The sequence below is a fragment of the Belonocnema kinseyi genome, chromosome 5 (assembly GCF_010883055.1).
Source record: "Belonocnema kinseyi isolate 2016_QV_RU_SX_M_011 chromosome 5, B_treatae_v1, whole genome shotgun sequence".
NCBI classification, from domain to species: domain Eukaryota; kingdom Metazoa; phylum Arthropoda; class Insecta; order Hymenoptera; family Cynipidae; genus Belonocnema; species Belonocnema kinseyi.
This window is the reverse complement of record NC_046661.1, coordinates 44,952,861-44,975,990: the sequence shown is the minus strand read 5'-3', so window position 1 is coordinate 44,975,990 and position 23,130 is coordinate 44,952,861. Positions and strand designations below refer to the sequence as shown.

The 23,130-nt window shown below is 35.0% G+C and overlaps 1 protein-coding gene across 6 annotated transcripts in view; it reads right to left on the bottom strand.

The window, feature by feature from the left end:
• LOC117173205 (nose resistant to fluoxetine protein 6-like) overlaps nt 1–17,420 on the bottom strand; it is a 114,641-nt gene extending 97,221 nt beyond the window's left edge. For 2 of the 6 annotated variants that reach the window (XM_033361641.1, XM_033361640.1), the window contains exons 1-2: nt 17,057–17,420; nt 15,756–16,101 (exon numbers count right to left, since the gene is read on the bottom strand). In XM_033361641.1, the coding sequence (XP_033217532.1) occupies nt 15,756–16,101; nt 17,057–17,318 (608 nt within the window). In that variant the 5' untranslated portion in view covers nt 17,319–17,420. Of the gene's footprint in view, nt 1–15,755; nt 16,102–16,345; nt 16,567–17,056 lie in introns of those variants that run through there. The other 4 variants (XM_033361644.1, XM_033361642.1, XM_033361643.1 and 1 more) reach the window with 4 other exon arrangements.
• Between the last annotated feature and the right edge of the window lie 5,710 nt (nt 17,421–23,130).

The following is a 23,130-nucleotide window of genomic DNA, read 5'->3' as shown; positions in this document are numbered from 1 at the left end:
AAATAATATATAACAGCTGCAAACAGCTAATAAACGACATAAAACTGTTATGAAACATTCATATAATTAATGTATAACTTTTTCACCCTATTAACAATATGCATGATAAGGTTTTGTAGAACTCCTGTACGTGACGGAAAGTAATTTAGCTGTTATATAATCGATATATGTAAATAGCATATGTAAATATACATATGACTGCGATAAAGCTTTTCTAGAACTCTTGAATAATGGTTTAAGATGATTGTTAGATTCCTATCATTAGTGATTGAGAAAGTAGTAGAATAGTCCAATATTTCACACCTGAGTTTTTGAACGTTAACTTCACGTTTTCAGACCTCCTCAGGCCATAAAACAAGTTTTTCCGATTGCGTCCGTCTATTTTTATGTCCGTAAACATGATAACTACCGGAAAGATGTACGGATCAAATCGAACTTTGGCGCACTTTTTTGTGCTAAAAGAAAGAGCGAATTTGTTAACCAGCATTCACTGATGAACGGTTATGTTTTCATTCATCGAAAATGCCATGCAAAAATCGATTGTTCCAATTTTACGCTAAGTGACGACTGCCACTTAAAAAAAGTTTAATATAAGACTTGTAGATTTAGAAAGAACACATTTTAAGCCGTATGACGGGAAATACGGGAAAATGTCTAAAAAGGGAAAAAGTCTTATATTTCTTAAAACTATTTTTTGATAGGACTTGTCACGTACTAAAGAGGAATTACATCTTTAAAAAAAAGCATACAATATTCTTCAAAACTATTTTTGAAGTGATAATTTCTTACAGTAATGCTTCTATTTCTCTATCTCTCTGACGCTCCTTCCACTTCTTCCCCTCTCGCTAATCACTCTCTCTCCCTCTCTCTCTCTATCCCTCTTTCTCTCTCTCTCTCTTCTTAAAGGTGGTGGTGCGGACACTTGCGTGAATTTATTTGCTATTTTGTATATAAATACTAAAGTGTTATGTACTTAATTATGATACAACATAATGCATTATGATACAGTATAATACATTTTTATATATTAGCCTGCTGTATAACAATGAATCTTACAACGCGATACAGTGTTATACAGTAGGTTCCAGACAATATGACCGTTTATTGCACAATATGATAAACTATTATACAATATCATACGATATAATAAACAATGATAAAATATGATATAATAATACACAATGTGATACAATATAATATAATATGATAGAATATAATACAGTATCGTACAATATGATCTAACATGAAACAATATGATGCAATAAGATGCAACAGAATATGATATGCCACAATATACTACTGTATGATACAATATGAATCATTATCACACTGTATGATCATGCAATAGGATTGGATATGATACACGATCATATTATTTGATACAATATGGTGCGATACAATACAATGTAGCACCGTATAATATTGTGACAAAAATTTCTTTTTTGCTGAAAATACAAAAAATGTAAAAAAGTGCTTTTTCCAAAGTCATCAAACTTTTCCATAATATGAGATACCCCAGGAAATCGCTAATAAAATGCAAAATAAAGTATTAGTTTGAATGAAAACTTGATTATATAATTTGGAAGTATATGCTTACTGTTATTGAGATATATTTAGTTTCTGCAGTAGTAACTAACCCTTTATAACCAGTTTCCCCAGCGCGGCTAGAGTGTGATATAAGCACCACCGGTATCTCTTATTATGAAATGAAAACTTGAACACTGTCGATGTTTTCCTACTTAGTTATTAAATCCCTATCCCTATAGGCAGATTATACTGCTAAATACTTGTTTAAAGCCTAATAAATAGTGTTTAAAGACTTCCACTCCAAGAACTCGACCACTACCGATTTCACAATATGTTCGCTTATAATCTTTAGCAGCACAATGAAAATTTGATTTCACCACGAAATTGCTTTTTCTTCAAGAGCTGCACGTAAGCGATATAACCAACAGAGTGGGCCTCTTAGTTTAACTGAAACTCCGCTATCTCATATTACGAGAATATCTCATATTCGGACAGTCTTCTATACCAGCGTTTCCCAAACTGCTACCCTGGATAGAATACCAACCCGGCGGTAGGGGGATGCCACCCCAGGCCGGGTAGCTCGGTAGGCTCCAAGGCAGGCTCCCTGCTGTGAGCATGCGACTACTTTTGTTGACCTACACTGTTAGAAATTTTCGGAAATTTCCGACACATTTAAGATACTAAAGTAACTGAAATTTACGAAATTAGGTTGCTGAAAATGAAATTCCGTAATTTTATAGTAAATTTACTAGATTTTTATATGACTTCAGAAACGGTTTCTGAATATTACTCATATTCCCCTAAAATTTCTAAATAGTAACAAAAATATAAGTTATCGTGACGTAAAGAAATGCGCAGTTGCATATGCACTCCTCGCTTCTCGAGCGCGTGCGGTTGGCAGACGAAGCGTGAAGGTTTAGTATTAATAGTAATCGGCGTGTTGGAAACATTGTGTTATGACTTTTTGCGTGAGGGGGGCATTTTATTCTTGTACAAAATTTTTCAGAACATAACACGCTGAACAAACCTGGTGAGTAAAAACGAAACTGGCTAACAACAACTTTTTTTAAGTCAGGGAATTTTATTGGTTAGAGAAACTGTCAAGTAAAAGAAATTTTTCCAATTTTAATTTGAAATTAGTTTATTTCGATCATAAAAGATTCTAGGTTGAAAATGTTACAAGTTTACGATTTTTCTCTTTGAATATTATTATGGTCAGGAAAAATGAAAATTTAGTCAGTGGGAAATTAGAGAAAATTAAAAATAAAGTTTTGCTGTAACCGCATGGTGTAATATTCTTCTTAGTAATTTGTTTGTCTTGTATTCATTTGTTAAAACTTCAACTGTTTCATTGAAAATTCTTATTTTTAGGTAGAAAATGCAACTATTCTCATAGACAATTTTGTGTCATTTAAAACTCATATTTTTTATGCCGAAAAGTGAAACTGAAATCTTTTTTGGATAAAAATTCCATTATTTTTATTATTATTTGTCTGTGATTTAACAATCCATTTATTTTATTAGACATGGCGGCATGGTGGTAGATTTACTCGTTGTTGTAATCTTATATTTTGATGTTAAAATGTCAAAATAAAGTATTTTTCGGATGAAAATTAATTTTTTTTTTAAATTTGTATTTTTGATTTAAAAATTCATTCGTTTTAGTAGAAATTTCATTTTTCTTGAATAAAAATGCTACTGTTTGCTTGAAAGTTATTGTTTTCTCTGTTTGTGGAAACAACTTTTTTTGTTCAAAATTTTGGCTGAACAACTTTTTTTAAGAAATAATTTTTTAGGCAGTATTCATATTTTAGTTAAAAATTAATTTCTTTGGCTGAAGATTTAGCTATTATGCTACAAATTCAATTTTTTGCGAAAAAATTACACACTAACATTATTTATAATAAATAAAATAACATTTTTCATACATTTTGTGAGTAAAGTTCTCTAAACATGTAATGTATAAGTGACATTATTGTTTGGTTCATTAATTTTAATATAAATTATATTTTTAATTAATTATTCATTTTTAATTAATTATAAATTATATTTTCAATTATATTATTATATTTTTAGGACAAATATGGACTTCATGTTTTATATTAAAATAATGAACGAAAAAAAATTTTTTAACCTCTAGGAATTTTCAGTTACAGTAACAAAAATTCCTACACTGCAACATAATTTTATGGTACATGTGACTGAAGTTTCATGCAGTTATCGTTGCTGAAATTTCTGTTACAGTTCAAGAAAATTTAGGAACGGCTTCTGCATAAAGCTTTAGTGACGCATCTCTGAAAATTCCTGAATCAATCAATTTCGTGGATGGCAATAAAAATAAAAAAGACGAAAGAAGGAAAAAGAGAAGGAAGGGGATGTGGTTGGCTGCCTTCTCATTTTTCTATCCTCTTTTTTATTTTTGTCCGAAAATTTTATTTTATTTTTTTGTTTTTTTTTCAGATTACAATAGGATTTTTGGTTTTCGTTTATTCGTTGTGGTCCAAATTTGGTCGTTGGATTCTTGTTTTGTTTACAGGATTTTGCATCAATTTGATTATGGGACGTTAAATGGGATTTTTAATTTGGATGTTTTTCAATCAGATAAGAGTTAAACATGGTCCTGAGGTGTTCAGAAAAGTGCAATTATGGTGTGATATCAATAAGAAATTAAGAGGCAGTATTCTTAAAAAAAGATTTTTGATTGAATGTAGAAGAAACAATGTTTAAGAACAAAATTTAAATTTACATGGGATTTTTGAAGAAGGAGGTAAAGATCCTTGGTTTGTTAATTTGACAGATATTCAAATTCCTGATTCAGTCACAGATATTCTCAGATAAGGTCAAGGTTTTAGTAACCTTGTGATAAAAACTTAGGCAAAACAAATAATTGAAATAGCAAAAGGTGTTGAAAAATTCCTATCTTGGATCAGCAGGATTTTCGAGACAAGGTTTTACACTTGTCAAAGAGCTTTGTTGAGAAAAATAGTTTGCATATCAGTTATATTGATCGTAGAATTATATCAGGGATATGGAGAATTTGCTTTCTAAAAATGATAATTTTGAATTATTACATGAACATCCGTTAAAAAAATTAAAAAGAGATTCTTTTAAGATGTTTGACGATTGGAGAAAGAAAGGACTTCTTGGAAAGGATATAAGATGGACTGATATTACCACTAAATACACAGTTCTTGCAAGATGTTATGGGTTGAGAAAGATCCACAAAGATGGCTATCCCTTAAGAGTAGTTATTTCAACTATTAATACTCTCACCAAATTTTTAGAACAAAATTTTAATTTGATTCTCAAGGACTCTATCACAACTTTTAATATAATGTCAAAAATAGCTGGGAATTTCAAAAAAGTATAATTCAAAAAAAGAAGTTACAGATCGTCATTGATACTTTTAACAGTTTTCATGCAAAACTTCAATTTACTCATGAAATAGAACAGAATTATAAAATCAGTTTTTTGAACATAGAAGTAATTAAGGGTTGGAATGGTAATATTAATACCAATTGGTACAGAAAAAGTACATATTTATGTACAATTTTAAATTTCCTTTCTGTTCATCCCTTTCAAAACAAAATTGCAGTAATTAATAACTTAGTTGACAGAGCTCTAGGTTTGTCCCATTATTCATTTCACACAAGAAATTTGAATATTGTTCTTCCATTTTTTGGTCAAATTTCTAAAACTATTGAACTTATGTTAAACAAAATTAATATTCATACTATTTTCCGCATTCCATTTAAAATGGATTCGGTGATAAATTTTTGCAAAGATCCTTTAGATAATTTTGAAAAGGGTGGTGTTGTCTATAAGATCACTTGCAGGATCTGTAAGATGAATTACGTGGGACAAACTGGCAGACTTCTTAATACTAGGATAGAGGAACACAAAAGTGATGTTCGTTTAGGACGCTGTTTTAAAAGTGTTCGTGCAAGACATACAAAGGCATTTGTTGATTTTGACCATGAATTTGACTGGGATAATGTTAAAATTTTGCATAGTGAAAGTAATGAGAGAAAGAGGGTATTCGTGGAAATGCTTTAAACAAAAAAAGCTATTTATTAATTTAAAAACCGATTTGGATGGGTTGAACAAAAGTTATGCTAATATGATTAATTACATATAACGTAGCTGTTTCATGAATTCTGTTTTTCTTTTACTTTCTCTATTTCTGATGTATTTGTAACAGATATTTATATTGTGTTTACAACAGATTGGCCTACTGAACCTCATTCGATTCTCAGGTATCAAAGAGAGAGCACCTGTTCGTGGGTGCTGTCAATTTCTACCACTAAAATTTCTCTTGCCTTGGTAAGGGTACTGTACGAGTACCGAAACGTTGGTAATGCAAATTAATTTATTTATGTTTTTTATTTTATTGTAAATTGATGGTAATAAAAATAAAAAAGACGAAAGAAGGAAAAAGAGAAGAAAGGGGATGTGGTTGGCTCCCTTCTTATTTTTCTTTCCTCTTTTTTATTTTTTGTCCGCGAACGATAGGGGGCGGACTTCCCCGAGGGGTCCCGAGTCGCCCGAGCGATATCGCGTCTTCGGGCAGTCTCGCTCTGTCCATTCACCCGAACTATACTTCTTTCGCGACGCTTTGCTAAAGCGAGTGCCAAAACCAGGGGATAAAGATTCCTGCGACGCCAGCCCAACCGTCCACCAACGAGCCGCCCACGCCGCGGATTTACCGTACCTATTGTACCCGACAGCAGCTTTTCTCCCCCCTAGCCGCGCCACGGGCTTAGGGGCCGACATGTAAGTGGCATTAAAATGACTGTTGCCTTCTTTTTTACTTCATGAGTTTCATTGTGTCTTCACCCAATTCTCGGCTTTCCACTTCCCCCTTCAATATTAGTTCCGTAATAAAATCGGTAAATATTTTCACTAAATTTGTCCGAGAAAATCCATTACTAGACTGCTTTGCAGGATAACAAAAGTGCAATAGCGTTTGAAGTTATTAACCGACTTTTTTTCTATCTTTATTTAGTGTTCTCGTCATAATGTAGAAAACTTTACGCTGCCCATAAAAATTCGCTAATCAATATTGTACTAACTTTTCCATTTTTCGTAATTGGCTCTAATTTTCTTAGAATGGGAAGTTTGAGCGCGGCAGGCCAGCACATGCCCGCATCACAGGCAGTCAAGTGTCACTGAGTTATAAGTGCTGTTAAAAGAAGCGTGTATAAGGACGTCGACAACGGCTGCAATTAACCGCACACTTGCAACTGAAAAGTGTCATTGGCTGTGTTCAATGCGAGTAGTCCCAGTTTATCGCAGCCATTGTGTCATAGGCATGCGTGCCAGCGCTATTCTCTCTGTTTCTCTCTCTCTCTGTCTCGCTCTCTTTTTCTCCATTCTTCGCTTTAACGCTTTTTGACACCGCCAATCGAAAGTACGCAAAATTTTACGTTTAGATATGGATCAAGGTTATGTGACCCAATGACCTTCGAGGTCATTCCAGAGTCGTATGAACTTAAACATGTTTTTGGACGAGTATCTGAATGTTGGTCATGAAGCTGACCTTGGAGTTGACATCCAGGTTATTTTAAGGTCAAATTTTATTTTTCTACTGGAAATCCCTATTTTTGACACCGCCAATCGAAAGTACGCAAAATTGTACTTTCTGATATGCATCAAGGTCATATGACCCGATGACCTACGGGATCATTCCAGTGTCGTGTAAACTCAAACGAGGTCTAGACGATTGATCAGTGGAAATATGCGTTAAAAAAGGTTAAAAATTGTATCTAGATCCCGCCAGCTAAGGCGAGATAGTCTCATCAGACCATAAACAAGATTTCGTATGTGGATCCGGCCAACTAGGGCAAGATGGTCTTATGAGACCACAAACAAAAGTTCGTATGTGGATCCGGCCAGCTAGGGCAAGATGGTCTCACCAGACCACAAACAAAAAAGATCGTATGTGACCAGTTTACAGCAAATGTTTAAATTTCTGTCCTTTATTGAGTTTGCGTGTTTCCCTTTAAAAACTTTCCCTTTTAAAAAAAAAGGGTTTCCCTTTAAAAACTTAAAGTTGACCTTGTAATAACTTTGAAGGTCAATGACAAGGTCAGCTTCAAGGTCAGCATTCTGATCCTCAACGAGAACGCTGAAACTTCTGCCTGAGACATTTGTCTCGAAAACGCATATTTTCGCTGATAGGGGGAGGGTGTCCGATACTTTTTGATATTGAAAAGCATGTCCACTAAGGGTTTACATTTTTCTTGCGCCTTCTTCCCTATTCCTTTACACACATCCCGCACACTTGCTTGGTGATGGGAGGGGGACCTGCAGTTTAAGGTGGGTTCGGAACCAGCAAGAACCACCCCACGACTCTCCGGAGATGAACCACTCCTTTGCTAGGCTAGTGTACACCGCATGGGCCGCCGAGGCTCTTCCAGAGTGCCAAGCTGGAATCGAACCCACAAGAATACAGCGTGGGTCCAAAGCCTACCCTTTAGCCCCCACGATCATCGTCCCACTTCTATAATCTCAAGTGTCTTCTAAAATACTTTATCTACGAAGAAATGGTTTCGACAAAGGTTGAAAACAAACGAGAGGAAAATGAGAACCCCTATTTTTAACTGCGGATTTGAAAATAGCGGGAAAGTTCACGTCAAGAATGACCTGTGGAAAAATCGTAAAAAATGAAGGTCAAATGTCTGAGAGACGACCAGATGCCCTTGTTCTGAATTGATACTTTGTCCTTACTTCAAGCGTTACCCAGAAACGACGTCGTGGACGTAGTAAGTTCTGCTTCCTTTGGCGTGCTTTCTTGTGGTGAGTTCCCCTTGCCTCTCACGTTTCGGGTGGTTGATTCACGTGAGTCCCTTTTCCTCTCACCATTGCTATCAGTGTTACAATCAGAGACGGAGTAACAGTTCAAAGTGCTGTCCATTGGGTTAAAGAAACAAATGTGAAGATTTATAGATCTGAACCATCATGCTAACCTCATAACTCTAACGCAAGCCTTAAGCCCCCATCATATTTTACTGCCTATTCATTTCTGTTAATGCGCTTTGAAAATGGTAAAGAATGATCCTAGTTTCTTTAAATATGTACTTTTCTCAGATGAAAGTAAATTCTACAGCGACGGACAGCCCGATAGACATAACTGTCATCATTGGTCGGGCGAAAATCCTCACTCGTACAGACCGATGGATAATCAAAATCGATGGAGTGTTATGCTCTGGTGCAGAAAAGTAAATGACTATTTAGTTGGACCCTACTTTCTTTACGAGAACGTTGACCGACACACTTACACAGAGTTGTTAAGGGACCATTTACCTGCACTATTGGAGAACGTTGTATTAACAACCAGACAAAGAATGTGGCTTCAACAAGATGGTGCTCCGCCACATTTTGCACTCATCGTACGTGAGTTTTTGAACCTACATTTCAATGAGAGATGAATTGGACGAGGAGGTCCATTCGAATGGCCCCCCTGCTCACCTGATTTCTTTTTATGGGGTTATATTAAAAATATAGTTTTTGCTTAGCGACCGACAACAAGAGAAGATCTGATGCAAAGGACTCGGGCAGCTTGCGCAGTCGTCTCTCGAGAAACTTCGCTGAAAACTGTGACGGTTTTGAAAGACGTCTACTTTTGTGTCCTTAAGTCAATGGAGAGCACTTGGAACATTTACTCCTTGGCTGATTGTAACACTGGTAGCATTGGTGAGAGGCAAGGGGACTCACGTTAATCAACTACCCGAAACGGGAGAGGCAAGAAGACTCAAGTTAATCAACCACCTGAAACGTGAGAGGCCAGGGGAACTCACGACAAGATAGCACCATAAAGGAAACATACCATGTCCACGCCATTGTTTCTGAGCAACACTAACAGTTAGGACAAAGTTTCTTTTTTTGTAACTAGTCACAGAGAAGTGACATTTTTAAGATTGTCACTTTTATAACTACATAGTCACAGTCTTTACTTCTTATCCGAAATGATTATTACTGTTTGGGTGTTTTTAGGGGGGCTCTGTGATAGCAATCTGCAGCCTGAAATCTACAAAAAGATTCATCCGGACACAGAGTTCAATATCCAAAAAATCGTCTTGACCTGCAAGTGACCTTGAAAATTGACCTCAAGGTCATGATGATCAAGTTGATGAACACCTTAACTTTTCATCGACTTTTCCGAAGCATCTTGAAATTTGTTTACCCCGAAAAACCTAGACAATTCAGAAAAAAGGCATCTGGTCGTTTCTCAGACATTTTATCTCAATTTTTCACCTTTCAAAGGTCACAAAAACCATTTTTCCTCAGGTAATTTTTACGCTAAATTTTGCACTCTTTTCAAATCCGCATTCAAAAATAGGGGTTCTCATTTAATAAAAGGGTCTTACCTCCATGTGACCTGGAAAACTGTTCTCAAGGTCAAAATTGACGGTACACTCAGATGTCTCCGTCAGTCCTGGTCATCTTTTGTTCAAACCATTTCTTCGTAGATAAAGTATTTTAGAAGATATTTGGGATTGTAGATTAAAATGGGTTACCGTGTATACAGGGTGATTCTTTTAACTTAAAAGTTTTGATTCATAACATGTTTTCATGGAATGCCTATTTTTTGAGATATTTGAAAGTTTCAAGTTAAAAAAATCACCCTGTATATATAGGGTGACTTTTTTAACGTAAGGCTTTCAAATCTCTCCAAAAATAGGCATTCTATGAGAAAATGTTCTGAATCAAAAGTTTCAAGTTAAATATATAAAAATTTGTCATAAGCACAACCGCAGGATTTCACCGGGGGCGGGTGCTAATCTGAAAAATTGCACCCGCTTCCAGCGAAATCGCGGTAAAATTTCAGGCAGAACCACGTCTCACGACCGTGATATAGGTGGTTACAGTCTATACAGTCTATACGGCAAAACTTTCGTGCACCTTGAGAACACGGAGTGATCCAAGGATTACCGCCTTCTGCATTTTTCCCGCAAGTGTTTTAGCATATTGTTGATACGCAGGGATTCTTTTCAGGCAATTAACGAGTGAAAGCTTGGCACCTCTAAAAACGCCAATGATAAGGACGATTAGTTTAACAGAATATACCGGGTACAATCGTTGCAACTCAATTATAAGGTCTCTATACCTCTCTTTCTTTTCATTCTCCTTGCCTATGATATTTTTGTCCGCTGGTGCCGAAAATTTGATAACGAAGATGGCATGCCCTGCAGCTATCATCGGGAATGTCTTGGTTCACGAAAGTTTTTATCTTGTGTTTTCTTAATCCGGGCTTTCAGGAGTGAGTACTCGAGATAGATAAGATTTGATGCATTCTATTCACCCCTTATACTAAAGTTAAGTCCGAGTGTTTCAGCAGCCTCTTCCGCTGATTTGTACAGAAACGCTCCTTTGCCCACTTCTTCGTGATTCCTGACCATTTTAAGAAGAGGATCTCTTCCATTTGCGACTCTATATGCTGTACCCAGAATAATCCTGTTTGTAAAGACATTCAAGACTCAATATTCCGCGACCACCTTGACGGCGTGCGATGTACAGTCGCGGAACAGAAGACCTAAGATGCATGCTTTTGTTTATGTGCATAACCTTTCTTGTCCCGATATCAAGGGATCTGAGCTCATTCTTCGTCCATGGAACAACACCAAATGAATAGAGTACTACCGGGACGGCAAGCATGTTTGTTGCAGATGCTTTGTTCCTCGCCGACAGTTCTGAAGACCAAATTTGCCGGATTAGACGTTTGTATCTTCAGGGATGACATTAAGTTTTCCTCGCTTCATATAAACTTTGGCGCATTTGTCTTACTCAAATTCCATTCCAATTTCCTTATTATATCGTTCGACAATCCCTAGAGGTAGATGTAGTTGCCTTTTGTTTTTGGCATAGATCTTAAAATCGTCCATGTAAAATACATGAATGACCTTGTACTTTCGATCTTCAGGTTCGCCGCACAAGTACCCGTCGGAATAGCGAAGTGCTAGAGATAGTTGCAATAATGTAAGGCAAAAGAGGAGTGGACTCATGATGTCGCCTTGAAAGACACCTCTCTGAAAGGTGACCTTGTTAGTTGTCACACGATTTAGATAGTAAATCTGGTTTTTTAAAGCGGCATCAATCTCTATATGCACCTAACGATTTGCGGATAAACCTTTAAGCTTTCCAAAAGACAGATGATAAGTCTATGGGAGGTCGAATCGAAAGCTTTCCGATAATCAATACAGGCCATCGATAGGTCACGCTGGTAGAATGCTGCATATTTGCAGACACATCTATCGATGAGCAGGTTCTCCCGACATGCCGCCATGCCTTTCTTTGAGCCTCGTTGTTCATACATTTCTTTCCACACAGGTTCAATCGCTCGAACAAACCTATCATTTAGGATGCTGTGAATATCTTATACACTGTTTTCAGACAAGTGATTGGCCTATAATTCTTCGGGTCAGCTAAGTGGCCTATTTTCGGCGCCCTTCCACCAACCACTCCGGAATCGGCTCTTCGAACTTTAAATATGAGGTGAAAATACGGGCCAAATGCTGGCATCACACAGCTGTTTGAAGCTATTTATATTTTTTGAGTCTTCGTCCAGACTATGCTGCACTTCGTAGACTTCTCTCCAAAAAAACTCGACCTCCTCTGGTTTTTGCGGGTGGTCGACAGTAACTGGAGGGTATTGAAAGAGTCGAGATGGGTCAGAGAGAAACTGTTGATTTTCTCTGACCCACCTCTCCCTCCGCACTAGTCTTCTCTTAGCTTCAGATAGTATCCGTATTCTTTCAACTATTTGCTGCTTGATAGTCAGCAGCTTTGACTTGTTAAGTATGTGATCACGGGTCCGGAGTTCGCGCGTGAACTTTCGAACTTTGGCGCTAAAATTCCTGCCAAATCTGATGTAGTCAATCATCCAAGTAGAAGTACACCAACAGCCCAGTGATGGCCCAGTACTGGTCCAGTATTGGCCCAGTACAGCCTGCGGGAGTTTCAGTACTGGCTAGCTGTACTGGGCCAGTACGGGCTTGTAATGCTTGACGGTACTGTTTTGACACTACTGGCGTAGTACTGGAAAATCACTGACATAATGACATGGCGATGGTTACTATGACTCGTTTAAAATATGGGTGCTCAGTGTTTTTCAGATTTGCGTTTGTTCTTCTGCGTTGTATTCTCCAATTACGCCTGAGTCCCTGTGTGTTTCTTCATTATCAGCAGACGACATTTGCAAGTCAAGACCTGTAGACACGCGCGACTCATTCCTAAATAATTTAGTTAGCGTAAAATTTTTCTTTGTAAGTTGAATTGTTTGCGCTGAATTGAAGAGCTTTTCAGTCGTATCCGTGAATTCAGAATCAGGTGTCCTACTTTCGTTGAAATTAGAGATTTATTTTACACTTAGGCTACTCTGCTAAAGTTTTTTTATCTAATGATTTTCACATTTTAAACTACCTATCACTAGAATAAGCAATTTGTTTTTTATATATCTACAAAGGATGTTCAAAAAGTAAGTTTCCCTAGTCTGGCGTTTCTCTTGGGCCCCACCTAGTGGGCTTGCACCGAACATAGTTTTAGCTTAGCGTCTAACGATAAAAGCGGAACTGCTGTTCGTAGCCGAAAATACATTTCTCAGCAGTATGCGCTCGGTAATAATGGAGATACAAATAAAGAGCGTGTCCACTTTTGAGTGGGCACTACTTTGTTCTGAATTGCAAACTTTTTTGACATGAATGCGCATTGATCTATTTTGCGGTTTACTGGTAATTAGCTGCCGGCTCTTGTAGTCGTACTGTAGCGGGAATAAAGGTTGTACTTTGTACACTTATGTGAATATTAAGTGGTAACAACTGTTTAAATTATGAATGTACGAGGAGTAGTTCTTGATAAGAACAATACAAGTTATGGAGTGAATGATATTCTTCAACTTTTATAGATTTTTCAGAAGAAAAATAACAAATTATAATGATTTATTATGCGAAAATAAAATGTGCTTTATGAACAGTCTTCGCAAAACCAATTTTTGGTTTTTGGTCATTTTTTTAATACAAGGCAGAATTGATGCAACGATTTCAAACAGCGATCGTATCTGTTGAAATGATTTCCATATCTTTTTTTCATTTTGAAAAACAACGTCGACCTATTCTGAGACATCAATTCCACACTTTCCGCAAAGCCAAAATTCTTTTTTCTGACATAAACATCATTTAACGCCAGCAAAGTGTCTTTTGAGAAATATTTCTTGACGATTTGGAGATTATCGAGATCGTCATCCATGATTGCGGAAGATAACTTTTCAAGTTTAACTTTTACGTATTTTTCTTGAACTGAACTTCAGTATAAAGAATTGTTTTTCCACAAATCTAAAAAATGATTTGCAAACTTATAATGTGTATGTAAGAATTTTAGTTGGTCGAAAAATGTTTCTGAACATGACAGTTGATTATTTCGACAAAATTAATTTAAAAAATACTCTTCTTATTTCGCCATGAAGACTGGCGAAGACTTACGTCAAATCATTTTTGATTATAGAAAGCCGTCCGGATTAGACAGTCACGTATACGCAGCCTATTTGAAAAAGTAAACAAAATAATTGAGTGGAAATTGGTTCAGGATCCAAGACATCAAAAGGATTCAAATCATTCACATTCGCGCACATTTTGTATTCTCTCCACGCTCTTAACTTTCGCTCTGGCCAAAACGATGGAGAACGATCCCAGAGTACGAAGACGGTTTGAACGTATCCCTTGCCACAATGTACAACCATTCTAGACTATTTTTACCAAAAGCTACGGCACATATTACAATCATGAGATTCTTAAAATTTATCAACCAATAAGAGGAGACTACTTTTTTTTAATCGGTGGAGAACACCTTCACGCTCAGAGTGCACTCATAGCGCTAATACTGAAAATACCCCATTTTGTATCGTTCAGGAAAAACAGCGTTGGTTGACTCTTAAGTTTTTGCGCTGATTGGTTACTATTATGGCGCGTTTTTTCAAGTTCATTGATAATAAGTTTTTTTACTTACGTGTCATTTTTTGTTTTTCATCATTGTATATCATTTTACCAACTTTTTACAATACAATTAGATGTTAATTCTTTAGATCCTTTATCACTTTTCTTGAAGATAACTAGAAAATAACATTCTTTAAATTCTTTTAGAAAAATTTAGGTTACTCGTATAATTTTTTCGAGCATTTTATAGTATTTTAGCAACTTTGCACGAAAGGATAAAATGTGATTTTTTTTTATTCAACTGTATGTCTGCATTAAAATAAAAAATATTTTTCCTAAACAAATGTTTTCACGTAATTAAACATACCATTTCTCGTCATTTAAAAACACCTTAACAAAATTTATAAGCTTATTCTTTTAAAGTTTTAGTTTTATACCACTGGCACAGTACTGCTCCGGTCGTGCAACCAACTCTTATCCAGTACTGGGCAAACTACCGCCAGTCTGCACTGGTGGACAGTACTGGGCCAGTACTGCGCCGGTAGTGAACTCCGGCATACTACGGACACTTTCACCTAGGAACTTGTCGTTTTTGATTTATTTATCAAAATTGATACGCAAAAATCGAAAATTCAAATATCACGACAAAGGACGGGAGATACATAAAACATCTAAACGAATACTTTTAGGATTATTTGTTTTACCCATGAAAAATACTATGGGAAAATAATTCGACTTTTCAGCATAACACCGAGAAATAGGGAAGAAAGTCTGAAGAATGGATTGTAGCTTTTTATTTCAAGGTAACTCAGAAAGTAAATATTTATTTTAAAATGTCTGTCGAAATTTGAGCGTGAAGTGCTAGTGGCAAGATAATAATGTTTACCTCAAAACCTACAAAGTTTTGGGAAATTTAATCATTATCTATAATTTATTACGTGGAAAATTCGGAAAATGAACTTCCATTAAAAAACTGGAATTAGAAAATGATGTTTTTTTTTAAGTTCCATTGAAGCACTCTGAATACCAAGAATATATAACTAAGCGCGAAGCGCGTGGTCTCAAGGCGTCCTAGCGCGATGTAACCCATTATCGAGCTCGGCGTGCTAGGTCCGGTATTGGTGGGAGCACTAAGCGCTCTCAAACTTGCGACCCGCGCGTGTAGCACGTTATGAAAATGTGCAAGCGTGGCCAGCAAGCTTTTTCATATTAACATTATACAACTGATATAGAATTGACATTTGGAATTTATGTAACATCTATGTAACACCTGCGTAATATTTAAAGTAACTTCTTTCTCACGCTGTTATAATTGCGCCTGTCGGGTCTCGAACATGTACGTCAGAACAGTGAACTTCGATTGATGTAACGTTATAAGCTTGGTAGCTTCCTGTGTTTTCCATTCTTTTGTGTATAATATTACTCAAATCTTTCTCCTGGCAGGAAACCGGCAAGCAAATTGACAATAAAGGATTTACGGGAAGAGTTTTGTTTTTATACGACAAGTGAAGAACGTACGTGCAGTGGTTACCACGAATTTCGCTGCCAGTTTTATTTACATAAACTTCCATGCACTCATCATACATGCCCATTTCTATAAAATTTCCTATCAAAAGTCCTGGCGGTATTTTTGATGAGGCATCCAGCACTGAGAAAATAATAGATAGTTTAAATGGTGTTAAAATCTATTATTATGGACATGTTATGTACAAGCTTGAAAAATGTTATAAACTTAGCAGCATTTCTGTCACTAAGTAATGTTCACTGAATACAAGAGACATAATTTGGTCATGCAACTGTTATATAAGTTCCTTAAGTGTCCATAATTGATTTAATATTTCTAATTAACTGTTAGGTCTTACAGTATGATACAAACAACGTTTAGATGTTACCTTATTACAACGATGATCTTGCTCAAGTTATTACAAAGATGGCTGCATGTATAACCTGTAATTAGTTAAATGTTGTGTACGTAGTTATCAAATTATGTTGACAATTTTGAAAAAAGGCCAGATTTTTGTGGAGTCAGATCAAAATATTTATTAATTTGTAGTTCTCAATCTTGATTCCGTCTGTGGGACGACATGGGAAAGAAATCGAAAAATCACATCTCCTGAAATGAAAAATAAAAATCCAAATATATCCGTCCTGCATATTGAGTCAAGGTTAAAAACTATAAATTAATTAATGTTTTGAACTGTCTGCAAAAAAATCTGGCCTTTTTCCAATATTTTCAACGAAATTTTATATCTGCATACAGAACAGCATGTAACTAATTACAGATTATATATAAAGCCACCATGGTAATACCTTGAGGAAGATCAGTGATGTACGATTGCAACGTCGTTTTTATCATACTGTCAGACCCCATAATTAATTTAAATATTAAATAAATTATGGAGCAGTGATCAATACCAAAAAAATACTTTTATTCCATGATCTACTGTTACATAAGAATGAAGTGAAATTTTCGTAACAATTACATAACATATACGTAATAGTGATACAATAAATTTTCATATGAAAAGCTGTAAGAAAACTCTTGAAATGGCATAACATGTAACAGGTAAGTCATATTCAAAAATAATAATGTAAATATTAACTTCTCAAAGCCCACATTTCTTTCTTGTCGAGTCCACTTTTGTAAGCTAAAATATCCGCTTTACATGCTTCATTATAAAATAAACCTCTGTTTGTTTTGTTCGAAAATGTTAACAAGAGCTCTTTTGGTCCCATCACGTGAAACATTTTCTCCAGTTTTAGTTGTTCCAAAAATTCTCTATAATCTGCGCTGGCGTGTGGTATGCCGAGAACATAGAGTAGCAATGCATAAAATGGCAAAATTTTTGGAATAGAACTTGCCATGTTTAAGGTTTGAAAAACGCGTTTTAAAATTAAATTCTAATTTTGATCATTCAATTGTGACACGTTAATTATTTAAATCAGATGCTATAGCCAAAGATACTCATTTGGCTAAGCTTCAAGTACAGTAACTGAAGAAAAATGTCTTCAGTTCTGTCTTTATAAATCTTTTTTTGCAACATTTAATGCAAATGTTTCTGATATGCATATTTCAAATTATACTTTGTGTCCAAGGACATGTTTTTATTCTGATTTCTTGCAAACTTCAGTAATAAAATGACACTTAACGTCGAAGATTATTTGAAAAAAACGATGATTTATTCAAGGCGATTTAAATGACTTACAACATTGCCCTGATGGTTTTAAATTGAAAAAAAAACCCTTTGAAGTTCTAGTCTTGAAAATTTTAAAAAGTGGTCCAGATTTTATTTTATTTGAATTACTTTTTAAATTTGAATTTTTTAACACTAAACAATATTCAAGTTTTATAAAGAGGAGGGTTTTTGTTCAGAAATTGAAAAGTATTATATTGTGCTACAAGTGCGGAAACAATGCAGTTTTACATAAGTTTGAAGTTTGTTGCACGAGTCAAAAGCAAATAAAAGGAAAATTGAAGGTGAATCAGAGGCGAGTTGGGCCTAATCGAAATTTAGGTCCTACGTTGAAGCCTTAATGTCTGCTTTAGTAGGGGCTGGAAGCTGTAAAGTAGGTTTTAAATAAGCAGCGATTGCAATGTAATTTAGACCCTACTTTCACGCTAAAAGTGTCGTATTTATATTATCAGAAAAATTCTATTATTAATAGAATTTTTTTATTATGACGCTAGAGCGTAGTGCACTGAAAAATCCGCAAGTACTAAGAAACGAACCCGAGATCGCACGCACGCACGCACTGAGTATTTGCCAAACGCCTAACGCTCTAAGCAATTCAGCTAACGGAACGCGTTAGGATGTCTTCGATAAAAATGATTAGCACTTGTCCAAAAATTCAAGGTCCAAAATCTTTTTTAATCGAAAATAATTAATTGAATAATTACTTTTTTAAAACTTTCTTTGTCGTTTAATACTTGAAACGATTTTTGAAGAGTTCAATATACATTGGTTCTGTTTTTGAGAAGTATTCTACGTTATACACTTTGAAAGAACTTGAGGCTACATATTTAAATTTAATTCTGTATTATATATTACTTCAATAACTAAACAATGCAAATATTAAGTTCAAGATTCAATCTGATATTCTTCAGTAAATAAGTTTAAGTGAACAATAACAGTACTGATTCTATATTTAAAAAAAAAACACAAAAAAAGCGGTCTGTCCGACAGACTACCATAGCATATCTATATGTTTTTGGGGTCGCTGAATTCGAATCTGTTGTCCAAAAAAGCGAGTTGGCTCGCATTTTTCTGAAAAACGAAAAAATAGACGTAAAATCGACAAAAACAGCGATTTTCCAGGTAGATTTTTGCAAAAAAATATATATTTTCTCGCCCGGTGGACTTAATCAACATATTTTTATGTCTTTTGGGTCGTTGAATTCAAATCTGAGGCCCAAATAACAAATTTGGTTTATACTTTTTCGAAAATCGTAAAAATAGACGTAAAATCGGCGAATACAGCGATTTTTCTTGTATACTTTTGCAACAAAAAAATTTTTCATGTCCGGTGGTCTAAATCAGCATATCCTTATGTTTTTGGGGTCTCTGAATCAGAATCCGAGGTTCAAATGACCCAGTTGGCTCATATTTTATCGAAAAACGTAAAAATAAATGCAAAGTCGACGGAAACAGCGGCTATTCATTGACTCTTCTAAGCACAGTCTAAAAGCAGTCGTATTGCATAATACTAATGTTTACGCTACAATTCCAATCGCACATTCTACGGAGCTGAAAAAATATTACAGTAAATTAAAATTACGCAACTTATAAGTGGCAAATTTGCGGGGATCTCAAAAATTCCTGGAATTTATTTTAGGACAGCAATCAGGTTATACAAAGACACCTTGTTACTTGTGCTTATGGGACAGTCGATATCGCGTTCATCATTACAAAAAAAGATGGCCAAAAAGAACATCGTTTGAACAAGGACAGAAAAGTATAATTGAAGATCCTCTAGTAGACCCAGAAGAAGTTTTGATTCCACCCCTTCATATAAAGCTGGTTCTTATGAAACAGTTTCTCAAAGCGCTTGACGAGGATGGCGATTGCTATGCGTATTTGGAAGATCAATTTTCACAACTTTCCTAAGCAAAATTAAAAGAGGGGATCTTTGATGGACCGCAGATAAGAAAAATGTTGCAGGATCCACAATTCATTACAAAATTCAGTGACACTGAAAAGGATACCTGGCTTAGTTTTAAAAATGTCGTAAAAAACTTTTTAGGAAATAAGAAAAGTCAAGACTATCAAAATTTGCTTTCAGAAATGGTAACAAACTTTGGTGAACTAGGCTGTCTTATGAATTTGAACCTACATTTTATTCATTAGCATATAAATAAGTTTCTAGATAACCTGGGAGAATTTAGTGAAGAGCAAGGCGAACGTTTCCGCCAGGATATAAAAGAGATAGAGAGGCGATATCAGGGATGTTCGGATATCAAGATGATGGCTGACTACTGTTGGAGTTTAAAACGAGATCAAGTCAATTAAGGTACCAAACGAAAGCGAAACCCACTACGTGAGTCCTTTGAGAACAAAAGGGTTCAATACAAGCGATATAAAGAAAAATAACAATTAAAAGAACCCTATAAGCGTGAGAGGCAAAGGGACTCACGGTAATAAAGCACCCCAAAGGGAACAGAATTTACTACGTCCTCGTCGTTGTTTCTGGGTAACGCTAAAAGTAAATAATACTTATTTACAAAAAATCATACTATTGCCATGCAAGGAGACTAACGCAAATTAAAAACCCCGAAACGTAAGACGCAAAGGGAATCTACAGTGAACGACAATCCCAGTCGAGGATGGTACGGGTTTAAAGGGTTTCATCGATCTTATGTCTAATTTTGTGTTTTTCGATAAAATATGAGCCAACTGGGTTATTTAAACCCCGGATTCAGAATCAGTGACCCCAAAAACACAAGGATATGCTGGATAAGTCCACCGGGGATGAAGATATATTTTTCTCTGCAAAAATATGCAAGAAAAATCGCTGTTTTCGTCGTTTTTACCTCTATTTTTGCATTTTTTAAATCAAATATGAGACAACTGGATTATTTTGACTCCGAATTCGGATTCAGCGATCCAAAAAACATAAGGATTTGCTGATTTAGACCACTGGACATGAAAAATTTTTTTGTTTCATAAGTATACAAGAAAAATCGCTGTATTCGCCGATTTTACGTCTTTTTTGCGATTTTCGAAAAAGTATGAACCGAATTGATTATTTGGGCCTTAGATTCGAATTCAGCGACCCAAAAGACATAAAAATATGTTGGTTAAGTCCGCCGGACGAGAAGAAATATTTTTTTTGCAAAAATATACCTGAAAAATCGCTGTGTTTGTCGATGTTACGTATATTTTTTCGTTTTTCAGAAAAATACGAGCCAACTTGGTTATTTGGACACCGAATTTGAATTCACTGACCCCAGAAACATATAGATATGCTAGTGTAGTCTGTCGGACAGACCAATTTTTTTTGTGTGCCGGTGTTATTTTTCATAAATTTGTCTGTTCTCATTCTCCAACAAATATGATAAACAAATTAAAACGGTTAACATTTTCGAACAAAAAAATGCTGTTTCCTCCTAAATCAAGTGGTAGAAACGTGAATAGTAATATTCATTTGAAAAAATGTTTCGGAACAATAATAACATGTTGCAAATAAATTAACCGTAATACTGTAATAAAAATTTAATGACAGTCTATGGTTTTAATTATAATTATTAAATATATATTTCAATATATGTTTTAAACTTTTTATTTCATACATAATATTTGTTGTTAGCAATAGAAAATATTTTATTCTTATAATTTGTTGTGATTCTCAATCACCTATACATGACTGTTTAATACACAAAATTTCATTAATTATTGCCAGAAATGTTTATAATTGCTTATTAATCGACAATAATTAGTAGTTTTCCATGATGAATATCATTCTCATACAAATGATCAGCATGTTCAGTTAAGAAAAAATATTTTTCTGTGATTAAGCATTGCAAGGAAGTATTGATTTATATATAAATAATTAATGAAAATTAGGTTATAACTTGAATTAAATATTTTTGTTACTTAAGTGTGTATTCAGTCATTAAGATGACTAATGAGTTCAATTAATCTGAGTAAAAAATATTTTTTTACTTTATTTTCATGAAGTTCGAACATTGTAGGCTCAAAAGATTCAATGGAGAGTCTTTATTAAAGGGGCGGTTAAACGGCCTCAAAGTAGGCGCTAATGTTTCATTCTCTAGGAGTTAAAAGTTTAAAACAGGGGCTATCAGTTTAAATAGCGTCAAAGCAGGTTCTAATAAGTAGCTGCAGCATCAAAGTAGGGTCTATATTTCAACTCGTGGGGGGGGGGGTGAACTGTAACTGAGCCGAAGATGAGCTGATAGCTCATGAAATTGATGAAATCCATGAAATTGATGAATTTCCATAAAATCTATAATGCCCATAGCATTCCGCAAAAAGTAAAAAAAAAATTCAAAACTTAGATATTTCCGGAAATATATGGTAATTTGTCGGTACTTGATCAGTCATTTATGGCAATTAATTATTTGAAGTTGGTCCAATCACTCTTCACTACTCACAATCAGACTTTCAAAAGTCAATTCATTATAAAGTAAGTTCTGCGATCCTGGAAATTAATTTTAAATCGAAATGCGCAGGTGCTATAAATTTTGATTTTATGCAAATAAAAACTTTTAAAAACTAAAACTTTTAAAAGACCACACACAAAATATATGAACATATTTTTCTCAATAAATATTGCTGCCAATTATTAATTTTATAGCTTATAAAGCTAGAAGAAACTTTACAACCTAACGTTTGTATAGCTTCATACTATATAATAACTTTTTTTATCGAAGTAAAGGACCGTTTTCAAATCAAAACGGTGTCTATAAATATTTGTAAATACCAAGCAATATTCTTTATCAAAACACCTTCGAGACAACGCACAAGAATGGAAGAATTGCATGCACGCAAAAGTCAATGCGTTACACTCAGAAAAATGTATGTTCGAATCAACAAAAAATTGTTTGACCCTATATCCAAGATATAATTTGTTTGATTTCTATCGAATTTTCTTTAGTTGACAAAAACACATTTTTATCTCTAGCCAAATGTGTATCCGAGGGTTTTCGGGGTCAAGGAATCCATTTTTGGAATTTGTTTTTGATTGGTGCCAGAGGGCGCTTCTGTACATTTTTTTTATTTTATCGCCTTTTTGGGGGAAAATTGACGAAATTGTTGCGAAAATCAAGGAATATTTGACTTTCTCATAATGCAATCACAAATTCTAAATAGCCCAGAATGATCAGCGTGGAAAATGAGGGAGTTCCCATACATGACCTATATCGATTTTATTCAATTCAAGATTAAAAATTCGATTTTTTCTTTGTTTACTAGCTAAATGAGAGATAAAAACATGAAATTTAAATGCAAAAAATTCAATTGAATTCACATTTTGCTAGAAAAAAAATTTGTTTCGTCTTTTTCATACAACATCTGAGTCACTTTTTGAAAAAAAACCTACCCTGAAAATTCGGGAGGCTCGAAATTCATTTTAAAGGTATGCTTTTTTGTGAAAAATTCTTAAAATGGTCCAAAGAACCCCGTGAGGGGATACGCAACATCCACTTTTTCGGCCCCCTACA